A 12,884-nucleotide genomic window follows, 5' to 3' on the forward strand; every position below is an offset into this window, starting at 1 on the left:
CCTTTTGGGACCAAACCAAAACCTCCCCTCCCCTCCCCTCCCCCTGGCTTTTCCCCCCCGCTCCCACCTCCCCACGACACACCTTTCCTTCCACTGGAACATAACCCCAAATAAGATGTTGGCCTGACATGAAAGTCAAACGTATAAATATTTTTAAAAAGAGAAGAATTCCTGCCTCTCCGACAGTTTGCTCCAGCTAATAGGTTTCAGATGTCTCACATACTTCATTCATTCAGCCCCATTCAGTCTCCTAGGAGCCCCCGCTGTATTTATTAAACACAGCAATCGTGGAATGTTCAGCACTTACAGAATAAAACACACCAATTTCCCCCCCACACCCCCCCCAAAAAAAAGTGTAATTAGAAAGCTCTGTGAGTGACCCAAAACTGTCATTCTGGCTCCAATCCCGGTGCCCACTCCAGCATTTTGCAGCTGTCCCAAAGGCTGTGCCGTGGTTTAACCCCTCCTGAGTCGTGCAAGCCCCCAGGAAAGTGTATTTTTTGGGGGGTTTTCTCCTCAGCAGGATGACTTTGTTGCCTCTCTGGAGCACCTCCTGCTCGCTGTGTTATCCTTCAGCGTGTTCCTTTGGCCACTTGGCTCTCAAAATCCAACTTGTCTCGGCTCTTCCCGAGTCAGAGCCTGGAATCCTGCAGGATGCCAGCGCTAATTTCAGCAGCAAAGAGCTGGAGCACACGAGATCTTTCCTAGAGGGATTCAGATGGAAGCAGACAGAGTAGAAGAGCCATTTTTCATTACGGCGCTGGCAGGGAATGCCGAGGAGGATGTCTGGGCTGGAGAGCCGGAGAGAGGCGAGGGATGGAGGCTGTTCCAGCCCCAGTGACCTGCCAGCGCTGGGTGAGTGGTCAGAAGGGTTTGCTGGAGGCTGGCCCGGCCCTGCTTCGGGGAGAGACACATGAAAAGCAGCTCAGAAAGGGGACGTGAGGCCCTGAGTCTGGGCTGGGATGAGCTGGCAGGAGCCAGCGGGGGAGAGGCGGCCTTTGCTCGAGGCCACGACCGGTTCATGTGGCTGATGTGGTTCTGTCAGGGGGCTGGAGGGCCCCAACATGAGTTCATGGGCCTGCAACCAGCCTTTCCTGGGTCACAAGCTCCACTCCAGCCTCCCCTGGGCCACCAGCCCCATTCCATCTCTGTCCTGAGTTCCATCCAAGGTGGGCCTGTCCCCAGCTCTGTCTGGTCCCTGGTGGGTGAGGACCTGCCCAGAGAGCTGCGTCGTCCTGCTCATCTACCAGCTCTCCGTCCCTTGAGGAGAAACCAACCCTCTCCCAAGAAATTTCCCTTCCCACTGCCAGGGTTAGGTGGGATATTGGGAAGGAGTTCCTCCCTGGGAGGGTGGGGAGGGACTGGCACAGGTTGCCCAGAGAAGCTGTGGCTGCCCCTGGATCCCTGGAAGTGTCCAAGGCCAGGTTGCCCTTTGTGTCACCAGAGGACACTTCATCATCTTCTTCTTCCTCCCCTCCACCTCCCCCTTCACCAGCTCCGATCTCCACAGCCTGGGATTTTCCAGCAGGGATCCATCCAGGAAGAGCCCAGCCCTACACCCACCCATCATGGACAGACTGACCTCTCCCCAAAGGTGTGCTGGCTCATTTCTCACCCCTTTTTTTGGCCTCACACCTCCACCCCCTCCCCCATGGGAGGCCCCCCACCCCCCCTGTTCCCGGGAACGGCACTGCTGTCACTGTTTCCACATCCCTGCCCACTTCAAAGCCCCCAGAATGAGCCTCGTCCCAGACACGTTCCCGAGGGAGCTGTTGGTTTCCAGTCAGGACCGTTGATTATTAGTCCCACTGCAGGAGGTTCTACGGGAAGAGATGAATACCACGAGCTGGAAAACACCCCAAATGTGCTGAGAGTCGCTCCAGAGCGACGGCAATGCCTCATTACACCACCCTGGAATGAGAGTTCCCCTCTCTCCTCTACCTGGGGGTCAAGGACAACTCCTTGCCCTGACCACTTCCAGGGCTTCCTATCTTCCCTATGCTTTTACATAAGGAAAACTGGGAGACTGGCTGGAGTCTGCAAGTGCTCTGCCTTGTTCCCTGCTTGTTCAGCTCTGCCTTGTCACATCCTGCCAGCAAATCCTTCATTTTCCCTCAGCCAGGCCCCTTCACGTCACCCTCGGAGTGTTCCCTAAATTTCAGAATAACCATTAAATCGCATCTCACCTATCAACCACGTTACACCCTCACATGAAACTCAGCAGAAGCTTCAGGGAAGCCCAGGCTGTTTTAGGGATCTGAGAGTCCAGATTGAAGGATCTGGGACAGCAAACCCAAACTTTCAGCTCCTCGTGCCGAAGTTGCTCCATCTCCCATCGCTCCCTGAGGTTTCAGTGTCGCTCATGGCACAAGGACAGATTTCCTGGAGAGATGCCCAGGCCATGAGCTCAAACCATTGCCCCAGTCCCAGCATCTGACCATGTATTGGAAAAACCCCCCGAGGAAGATTCCTGCCCATTCCTGCAACTTGGTGCCTCTGGGACAACAATACTCCCCATTCCAGCCTTTTTTGTGAGGTTGGCTGAGCATCTGCTGGTGATTAAGGGTTTTGTCATTTGGAAAGAGCTGACAATTACCTCCAATTATTCAAACTAGGTCAGGTTCCTCAGCACGAGTTTATGTGATGACTCTTGGCTGGAATTGAGAATTTCAAACCCCACTGAGAAGCAGAATCCACCTCTCCTCTCTCACATTCAGGAAAGAATTCCTCCCATAAAAAAAAACAGCTCCTGGTCCCACAGAACCTGACCTGTGCATGTCCCTGACCTTGTTTCAGGACAACACCCCAGGAACTGCAGAAGAGGACAAGGGAGTGAAGGGAATTCCCAGGATGCTGGAGGAGTTTCAAGGATAGTTTTCACATCTCACTTTCCACGTTGAAACTCCCAACTTGCTTGCAAGTGTCCTTTGGGGGCTCAGGTGAGAGGGTGAAGGCTGCAAATTAAATTCCATGTGGAAATTCCTTTCCTTCAGGAGCTCCTGGGATCTACAAAAGATCCTGGGAACTTTTGTGAGCAGCAACCATTGACCAGAGGCTGCACTTTCAAGATTCCTGTCAATCCAGACTATTCCAGGGTTCTACTCCACCAATCCCACAGGAGCCCTGTCAAGCTGTGTGGCTGTCAGGGAAAGGGATTTTTCCAGGTGTTCCCTCAAAAAGCTCTGAGTTTTTTAGATGCTCCCAGTGCTTATTGAGGGATCAACATGACTAAAAAGCCTCCTCAGGAACCTTCTGCAACACTGGAAGGTGGAGAGAGAACCTGGAAGGTCATTTGGGGCTCTGCCTGTGGCAGGTTCTGTCCCTGTCACTCTGTCATTGTCCAGGGAAAGGGAGGGATAAGCAGGTGATGTGAGGAAAACCAGCAGAGCCATTTCCAGCTGTCACACGGGTGAGATGCTGATTAACCTGCAAAGTCTTCCCCTCATCTTCCCTCAGGCCTGAACAAAGCTCTTCCCAGAAAGGACAGGGCCATTAATTGATCCCAGCCTGCTGTGGGACCCTGGCAGCCCAGGGGGGGGTGCATAAGGAATTCCTTATATCCTTCATTCCCTCCAAAGCCAGGCCAAGGATGCACAACCACAGGGACAGCCCAGCACAGGTATCTCCTCCCAGCCCCTTTCCTGGCAGGTTTTTGGCAGTGGTGCCTACAGAGAAGATCCCTCTGGAGACAGGAGCGTGTCCCACAGACCCCAGTCAATGGGACAGTTCAAGTGGTACAAACACAACTGGAAAAATGTGCTGGGCTGCGAGGTTGGGATATTCAAACTCCATCTCCCTAATTACAGGCGATTGCTTTTTGGCAAGAGCTCAACCTGCCAGAGCAGTGAGGTTTTACAAACATTCACACAGGCATTAGATCATTGTTTGAATGAGTTATTGGCAGCCCAAATCTGAAGTAAAAACATGCTTTAAAGAGTTGACGAGGGGGAAGCCGTCGGCTTTCATGTCTCTCTGGACACCCCGAGATCCCCCTCTGGCTTCGTGTCCCTCCCAGTCACGAGGGTGTTTGTGGGGGTGGATGTCATGATTTTGGGGGGGGGTTGGTGGGGTGGTTCTGACACAGAGTTGGCACTCACACAAACCACAGGCCACGGATGGGGCCCTCCCTTTCCCGGGATTGCGGAGTGGAAAAGGCGGGTCTGAAGTTTTCAGGTGCTGTTCGGGGAGGGGAAGGAGATGGAGACTCCAAGCACTCCCAGGTACTCTGGAGACCTGCCCAGACACACAGCTCAGATCAGTGGTGGGATGACCACAAATGACTTCAGCCTTTCCCATGTTAATAAGCACAGCAGTGCTCCTGTCCCCCCAGCGTCACTCAGCGCTTTGAGGAGGGAGATGGCGCCACAGGGGAAAGATCGCTGACAGCAAATGTCCCTGTTGGGAAAACGGATTTAGAGAATCCCAGAATCCCAGAGAGTGGTTTGGGTCAGAAGGGACATTGAAGCTCATCCACGTGCTTCCTAAATTAGATCTCCTGGGAGCAGCCTCGGCTTTCAAGAGGGAGGTGAGCTTGTTAGTGACCAACATCATCCATTTAATGGGAATCAGCAGCTTTTATTGCACCTGGGGGGGCTGTGAAAGGAAAAGAGGGAGGGGACGGCACCAGGAACCTCTCCCTGCCCCAGCAGAGTCCCTTTGCCTGGCATGGAGTCACTCAGGAGCTCTGGAATTGTTGAGTTACTTCATGCTCGGGGAGAAAGAGCCCTGTGTGTTGCTGGCCCAGAAAAACCAGTGGAATCATCTTTTAGGAGCAAAAAAGCTCCTCCTGCAGAGATCCCCTTCCACAACTTGCTTGGAGATCATGGATCCTTGTTGGAAAAGGGTCTCATGAGACGCTGGCCCATGGTTCCATTGACTGAGAGGGTTTGTTGCGTGTGTTCCCAAATTCCCAGAGAGCTCCCGTTCCAGCAATGGGGATACAAAGGACAAGAAAAAATTAATAAAAAAGGAGATTAATCCAAACCGGTGTCTTTTGGTCACAGGGGAAAGTGCAGACACAGAATCTGAACAGAAATAATTGATGGAGGAACATCCCTGACATTTGAGAGCTGCCAGGCACCAACAAAACCTGCCCTGCCAAGGACGTTTCTTAATCAGAACCCAAAATCAAAGATCTTTGATTAAGAAGAGGAAACAAACACAAACTAGACACGAAATTCAGCCAACAGGAACCATCCTGGAAAAAAATTGCCCTCATGTTTCAGAAAGAATGTGGAATTTCTGCTGGTTTAAACTGATTTTCACAACGCAAACCTCATGCTGCTGCAGCAGCAGCTTCAGTAAGATCTGAATCAACAAAAAGCTGAAAGACCTTTCTGAATATTAACCAGTCCCACTCCAGCACGTGGTGAGGGTTTAGTTGTTACTGTCATCCTAAAATATGGCAATTTTGCAGGAGGACTGATGTCCTTCCTAAGGTCATCCACAGATGCAAGAGCCAGAGCCAGGAATAAAAATAACTGGTCCTGGCTTTAAGTATTAAACTCTGCCTGCCCGAAACGAGGAGTAGAATTTATTGTCTCTTCTTGCCCGCACAGCAAAATCCACAAAACTGCAAAGCAAATCAGGAGGGGGAATTTGTGCCCGTGTTCATAATTCAGTTTTTGCCACGGCAAGGCCTCGTAAACCTGCACTCCCGAGCCACTGGCTGCTCCAAACACCACATCCCAGCCAACCCAGAGGCTGTTTGGGTTATAGGATCACCCCAGGACAGCCCAGGTGCTCAGCCCAGCCAGTCTGGAATCTCCCTGGATCAAGGAACGGACACACAAGGGTCGATTGTCAGCGTGAGGCTGAAGGGAACCGCCACTTTCCCAGGGATTTTTCCCTTTGCTGCGTGTTTGGAAGGTCACACAGCTGTAAGTCAGGCTCAGAAGGAGCTGGAAGCCTGGAGGGATCATTGCCCTGATCACACACGTCCTATGGAAGGAAGCTCTCCCGTGGATTGACATCCCATTAATTCCTGCTGGTGGGAGCCCCTTCCTGGGGCTGGAATTCCTTTAGTGCCGGGTGTTTGTCCCGCAGATAACTCCGCTCTCATCCCTGACCCGGTGACTCGTATTTATTTTCTCATTTTATAAGAACCAGGCTCTTTCCTTGCGCTCATTCCTGGTGGGAATGCTGGCGTGGTGCGAGGCTGAGACCGCGCTGCTTCAATCACGGATGCTCGAGCCGGAAAAACTGGGACGTTTTCCAACGCTCCGTCTCTGCCTTCCTGGGGAAAAAAACTCCTCTCCACATGCTCCCAATCGTGCCATCAGCTGGAGAGAGATGGAACTTCACCAGCCCTTTTCCAAAATGCCCTTTGAGGACAGGGAGAGCTTCCAGGGCCCGGGCAAAGCTCGGGGAAGGTCCTGGGGCTCCCCGAAGGGCAGGAGGACGCTGCCAGCTCCTTCCAAAGGTGCCAAGGAAATCTGGAGGGCAGCAAAGCCTGGGAAAGGTTGGGAAAGCCCTCGGAGCTCTTTGAAGGTGGCAGGTCTCTGGGTCCTCACCAGATTTGCTGAGGTTGGTCACTCCAACCTGGCCTTGGAGAGTTCCAGGGATGGGGCAGCCACAGCTTCTCTGGGCAACCTGTGCCAAGGCCTGCCCACCCTCACAGAGAAGGATTCCTTCCCAATATCCCATCTAAACCTGCCCTGGGGCAGTTTGAAGCCGTTCCCACTTGTCCTGTTATCCTGGATAACGCAGGGGACAAAAAAGACCTCAGAAGGGGTTCTGGGGGAATAAGAGGGATCCAAGGGGATCAGAGATGCTGTGATGGCAAATTCATGAGAGCTTCTCCAGGATGGTTCCTGTCGGCTGAATTTCGTGTGTAGTTTGTGTTTGTTTCCTCTTCTTAATCAAAAATCTTTGATTTTGGGTTGTGATTAAGAAATATCCTTGGCAGGGCAGGTTTTGTTGGTGCCTGGCAGCTCTCAAATGTCAGGGATGTTCCTCCATCAATTATTTCTGTGTCTGCAGTTTTCCCTGTGACCAAAAGACACTGTTTATTATTAATTTCCTTCTTTATTAATTTTTTTCTTGTCCTTTGTATCCTGACTGCTGCAACAGGAGCTCTCTGGGAATTTGGGAACACACACAACAAACCTCAGTCCTGCCTGGGACAGGAGCAGGGAGGTCCTGAGGGGGCCAGAGGGACTAAAAGCAGCTCAGAGAAACAAACGCAGGTCTTAGGAGGGAATGTGAGGGAAGAAGGCACTGGGAATGTCAGATCAGGGTTAGATGCTATATCTATTAGGAGGAAGTTGTTGACGGTGAGGGTGGTGAGGGGCTGGGATGGAAATTCCAGAGAGAAGCCGTGGCTGCCCCATCCCTGGAAGTGTCCAAGGCCAGGTTGGAGCAGCCTGGTCTGGTGGAAGGTGCCCCTGCCCGTGTTAGGGGTGGGAATAGATGACCTTAAGGCTCCTTTTCCCCGCAAACCCCTCAGCGTCTCGATCTCCCCCTCACGGCCCCGCCATCGCCTCAGCCCCTGAGGGGCCGCCCCCCGGGGTCTCCGGGCCCCTCGCGCAGGGGCCGCGGGCGGCGGGAAGGGCGCAGCGCCCTCTGCCGGAGGGACGTGTAATGACCGCTGGGCACCAGCAGGGAAGGTGGCCTGTAACGTTCTGTAACGGCCCCGGGGCTCCGCTCTGGGTCGGTAACGGCCCCCGGGGCTCCGGTTTGGGTGTAACGGCCCCATGGTTATCAGAGACCCCACGGCCAGCACGGTGCCCGTACCCAGCCCGTGACCGACATGGCCGCCCATCCCTCAGCGCCGCCGCTTCCTGGGAATAGACCCGCCCCTCCCCGCCGCTCATTGGTGGAAGGGGCCGCCGGCCGGCCCATCCTCGCCTGCTATTGGTTGTCTCAGATGTCTGTCAGCGAGGGCACCGGGGGGGCTGTGAGGGGGCTCGGGGGGCTCTGCCCGTACCTGTGGCCGTGGCGGGGCCGGGCTGGGGAATTCTGGCATGCCGGGCACCACAGGGAGCGTCAAAGGGCAGAAAAGGGACCGATCCCAGGGGCAGCAAAGGCACGGTCCTGGGACAGCAAAGGGAACGTCCCGGGGGAGTGAAGGAGCAGTCCCCGAGGGTAGCATAGGGACCGTCCTGAGGCAGGAAAGGGACCATCATGGGGCAGTAAAAAGGAACCGTCAAGGGACACCAAAAGGACCATCCTGGTATAGCAAAGGGACTGCCCAGGTGCAGAAAAGGGACCATCCTGGGGCAGAAAAGAGACCGGGTGCAGAGAAGGGATTCTCTTGGGGCAGTGAAGGGACCACCCCCAGGAACATCAAAGGGACCATCCCAGGAGCAGCTCAGCCATCACAAACATCCCACAGTCATAACAGGGAAAGAGCCTGCAGTGGGTTTATTGCCCGTTCTGGCAGTCCTGGGTTCCCTCGGTGGGACAGGGGACAGTGGCCCTGCCCTGCCCATCACGGGCCTTCCCAGGGTGTCCCCGAGGCCGGCGGGCTCCAGGCGCTGGGCTCCCCGAAATCCGCCACCTCCTTGGCGGCCACCTGGATGTGGTGGAGGGTCCCGGGTTCCACGTCGGTCAGGATGTGGGATGTCAGCTCGAATGGCCCGATCTGGGGGGACAGTGGGGTCAGGGACAGCCGGTGACACGGCCCTGGGTACAGTTTACCCCGGGTGGGAGCAGGGGGGTGGCAGTACCGTGGTGGGGACAGAGTCCTTGTCCTGGGCGTAGCGCAGGTGATACTTCAGCGGGAAATACTCTGGGAAGGGCCAGGATGCCGGAGGGCTCCACTCCAGCAGCAGCTTCGTGGGCTCCCCAGGGATGGGGGAGACCCTCAGGTCCTCGGGGGGGTCTGGCTTTACTGAGGAACAGGGAAATAAGGAATCAGGGAATCCCAGAGTGGTTTGGGCTGGAAAAGACCTTAAAGCCCATCCAGTTCCACCCTGCCGTGGGCAGGGACACCTTCCACTAGCCCAGGTTGTTCCAACCTGGCCTTGGACACTTCCAGGGATCTAGGAGCAGCCACAGCTTCTCTGCCCAACTTGTGCCAGGGCCTGCCCACCCTCATAGGAAGGAATTCCTTCCCTATATCCCATCTAAATCTCTCTGTGTGTGGATTAAAACCATTCCCCATGTCCTACCATCATCTGCCTGTGTAAAAAGTCTTTTTCCTTCTTTTTTAAACGAAGGGGAAGGTGATGCCTGGGGGATCCCCTCCTTGTGGGCTGAGCTGTGCAATCCAGGCTGCAGAGACGGCCTGAGACCCCCAAATCACTGCACTGACGATCCCACATCCCGAGGAGGGGAGAAACCAGAGGGGAAAGACCCAAAGCTATCTGGATCAGACCTGGGGGCGTGACAGGTGTGGAGGGGACTGCAGTGTCCCCCCCATGGCAGCTGCACTCACTGATGTTCTCCAGGAGGAAGGGCAGGATCGCCGAGGCGGCTCCCAGGGGGTTCACAACCGTCACGTTCACCACGTAGGGGCTGAGGGAAAACACCTGCAGGTCCCCAAAGGAGCAGCTCCGCGGCCCTGTGCGCTCGCACTCGCCCGTGTCCGAGCCGTGCCTGGGGGGCACAGGGGGGTGTGACACACAGGGGGGGGCTCAGCCGGGCTTTGGGGACCCCCCCACTGACCTGTACGTGGCCACGAAGTCGGTGTCAAGCAGCGGGTCGGGGCTCAGGGCCCAGGAGCAGTTCACAGCCTGCGGGTAACTGGTGGCCCAGCACTCGATGGTGGGTGCAGGGGGCGGGTCTGGGGAAGGGGACAAGGGGTCACCCCACTGCCAGTGCCCCCAGGGGAACCCCCACCAGCGCTGGGGGTCACAGCAGGGCTGGGGAGGGTCACTCACAGCCCAGACGCAGGCAGATGGTGGCCCAGGTCTCGCCGGTGCCGGGGTGGTGGCAGCTGTAGTGGCCTTGGTGGGCCAGGCTGGCGTTGGGCAGTGCCAGCCCCGGGGCAGGGGACGTGCGCAGGATGGTGCCCCCACGACGCCACTCAGCAGGACCCCCCGGGCACCGCAGCAGCACCTCCGTGCCCAGGGGGCTGTGCTGGGGGACACAGCGGGCTGGGGAGGGGGTGGACACAGGCAGGGGTCAGGGGGACACGCCATGGTGGGGGTGACACTGGGTCAGGAAGGGTTTTGTGCCTCCCTGGGCCCCACAGTGCCATTCCCAACACCCCAGTGCCCCCAGCCCCCCGACTCTGCCCTTGGTCCCCTCATGTCCCCAGGCCCCCATGTCCCTGTCCCTCCATGCCCCTCTCTTCTGTCCCCCCATGTCCCCCATTTCTCTCCATACTCCCTCCCAGTCCCCCATACCTCTGTCCCCATTGTCCCTGTCCCCAGTGCCGTTGTAGGGGACAGTACAGGCAGGTGCCACAAAAGCCACCACCCAAAGCCACTTCATGTCAGGAGGCTCAGAGGAGCTGCCCAGTGACCTGTGGGGACAGGCAGGACAGTCAAACCCCAGGGCAGGGGACAGCAGGGACATCACAGTTCCCACAGTTTCTTACAGGGTCCTGCAGCCACCCCTGCAGTCCCGTGCCTGGAATCGAGGTTTAGGATCACTCCAGGCCTGGACCTGCACCCTGGGATGGCCCCCCCTCTGGGGACATCCAGCATGGGACCAGCCCTCAGAAAGACCCCCAAAGCCCAGCCCAGGGGCCCAGCTGAGCTCCCTACTGTCCCCAAGCCTGGCCCCACAAAGACCCTGCCCTTGTCACCTCCCACCATGTCCCTGGGCTGGCTCAACCCCGGGAGGGGCATGCCCCACTTTCCTTGGATTTGAGGCTCCTGCAGTGCCCTAAACCAGGCGCTGTGGGGTCACCCCAGACCCCCAACCCCCCCTCCTCTTCCCCCAGCCCTGTGGGGAGCCCAGTCCCCCAAAATTCTCACCACAGCAGGGCCAGGCATCTGGGAGTGGAGTGTCCCCAGCGGAGCGGGAAGCCACGGCCTCATCCCACTTCCTCGGGCAGGAAACACCATCCCCCGTGGGGACCAACACACTTCCCAGTGTTGTTCCACCGGGATCCCCACGCTCGGGGCCCCAGGCTCGTGGCAAAGGGGTTTCAGCTCTATCCAAGAGGGTTCCCACCTTCCCACGCCGCCGCCTCGTCCCCTTCTTCACAGTCACCCTCTGGGGACAGCGGGGCTGGAGATGGTGGCACTGGCACCCTGTCACACACAGCCCTCCCGTGCCCACCCTGGTGCCCCCAGAGAGGAGCCAGAATTGGTGTGACTATAAATACTTTATTGCTGCTGTGCTGGGCTGGGGGGCAGCGGGGTCCTGGGGGGGGTGTGGGGGGTGGGTGCCAGTGACAGGGCAAGCAAAGGGGCACAGAGGGTGCTGTGACAGACCTGTCCCCACCCCGTGTCACCGGCAGTGCCACCACCCCCCATGGCACTGCCGTGCTGGCGGGGGCTCATCTGCTCTGCTCCTGCAGCTGCTGCATCCTCAGGATCTGGCACAGGAGCCTCTGCACGTCCTCATCCATGTGGCCCTGGGGTGGAGGGGACATGGATGGGGACATCAGAGTGGGACATCAGGGAGCCAGCCCCCCCCAGCGGTGTCCCCCGTTGTCCCCCCAGCCCCGTCCCCGTCTCACCTGCACTGCGTAGAGCAGGTGGCTCCGGTACAGCGTCACCACCTTGCTGTGCCGCCTCTCTGTCTCCTGCAGGACAGGGAGGGGGGTTGGCCACGGGGCTGAGGGCTCGTGGGAGCCCAGAACCCCCCCAGGTGACGGCCACCAAACCCCCCAGGGCCCACCTGCAGCTTCTCCTCCAGCGCACGGATCCTGTCCTGGAGCGCTGTGGTGTTGGGGGGTGACTGTGGTGGCCCCCCCGGCTCAGGCAGGGCGTTCAGGGCTTCCTTCAGCCTGAAAACCTCCTTGGAGAGCTCAGTGATCTGCAGAGTGCACAGAGATCATGGGGACCCCACTGGGGTGCAGCCCTGGGCCTGGGAAGGGGAAGGAAAAGCAGGGAAGAGCCAGGAGAGCAGAGGAAATTCTTCCCTGGGAGGGTGGGGAGGCCCTGGCACAGGTTGGGCAGAGAAGCTGTGGCTGCCCCATCCCTGGGAGTGTCCAAGGCCAGGTTGGAGCAACCTGGGACAGGTTACAGACCATTCTGTAACTCCATGTGTGCAGCTCCCAGAGGCAGAGCTGTCTCCAGGAGGTATTTCCTGGGATTAAAAACCCCCGAATCCTCCTCCAAGCACCACCCCTCCTACCTTCCTGTCCCTCTCCCTGACCAGCCGAGCCGCATCCTCGGCGTGGCTGTGGAGCTCTCGCAGCCGCCGCGCCTCGTCCCGCGCCTCCTCCAGCTGCTTCTGCGCCGCCACCAGCCTGTCCTCGGCCGCCTGGCGCTCGCTCTTCATGAACAGCGCCTGGCGCTGCACCCTGAACACCTCCTCGCACGTCCTCTCGTGCCGCCGGCCCAGCTCCTCCAGCCGCCGCCCCAGCGCCGCCGCCTCGTCCCGCAGCGCGGCCGCCGCCGCCTCGTGCTGGGCGCGCGGCACGGCCTCGGCCAGCCGGGCCTCCAGCCGGGCCGCCTCGCGCCCCTTGGCCTCGGCCTCGGCCTCCAGCTGCGCCAGCCGCTCCCGCAGCGCCCGCGCCTGCTCCTCCAGCGCGGCCGTGGCGCGGGCGTGCTCGTCCCGAGGCACCCAGCCCTCGTCCCGCGCCCGCCGCAGCCGCGCCAGGGCCTCCTCGTGCTCCTGCCGCCCCACGGGCCGCGCCGCCAGCTGCTCCCGCAGCCTGCCCAGCTCGGCCTCCCGGCGCGCCAGGGCGTCCCGCAGCTCTGCCAGCTGTGCCGTCTCCTCCTCCTGCCGCGGCGCTCCCGGCGCCTTGGCCTCCAGCTCCCGCCGCAGCGCCTCGGCCTCGGCCTCGGCCCGCCCGCAGCGCTCCAGCAGCGCTTCCT

General features: G+C 58.4%; 2 protein-coding genes across 2 annotated transcripts in view; both read right to left on the reverse strand.

Moving 5' to 3' along the window:
• Positions 1-8,324: 8,324 nt before the first annotated feature.
• Positions 8,325-10,919, reverse strand: EBI3 (Epstein-Barr virus induced 3). The gene is made up of 7 exons (XM_027905240.1): positions 10,869-10,919; positions 10,293-10,411; positions 9,825-10,040; positions 9,610-9,727; positions 9,380-9,540; positions 8,670-8,833; positions 8,325-8,584 (listed from the first exon to the last, which is right to left on the reverse strand). Exons 2-7 carry the CDS (start codon positions 10,378-10,380, stop codon positions 8,432-8,434), a joined length of 900 nt encoding a protein of 299 aa, XP_027761041.1. The 5' UTR covers positions 10,381-10,411; positions 10,869-10,919; the 3' UTR covers positions 8,325-8,431.
• Positions 10,920-11,234: 315 nt separating this feature from the next.
• Positions 11,235-12,884, reverse strand: part of ANKRD24 (ankyrin repeat domain 24) — a 9,304-nt gene continuing 7,654 nt past the window's right edge. Inside the window, exons 14-17 of the mRNA XM_027905233.1 lie at positions 12,199-12,882; positions 11,740-11,877; positions 11,579-11,644; positions 11,235-11,473 (exon numbers count right to left, since the gene is read on the reverse strand). Of these exons, the coding sequence (XP_027761034.1) occupies positions 11,396-11,473; positions 11,579-11,644; positions 11,740-11,877; positions 12,199-12,882 (966 nt within the window). The 3' untranslated portion in view covers positions 11,235-11,395. The remainder of the gene's footprint in view (positions 11,474-11,578; positions 11,645-11,739; positions 11,878-12,198; positions 12,883-12,884) is intronic.

Source organism: Empidonax traillii, unplaced genomic scaffold, assembly GCF_003031625.1.
Source record: "Empidonax traillii isolate 1590-97213 ecotype Southwest subspecies unplaced genomic scaffold, ASM303162v1 scaffold1133:size178786, whole genome shotgun sequence".
NCBI classification, from domain to species: domain Eukaryota; kingdom Metazoa; phylum Chordata; class Aves; order Passeriformes; family Tyrannidae; genus Empidonax; species Empidonax traillii.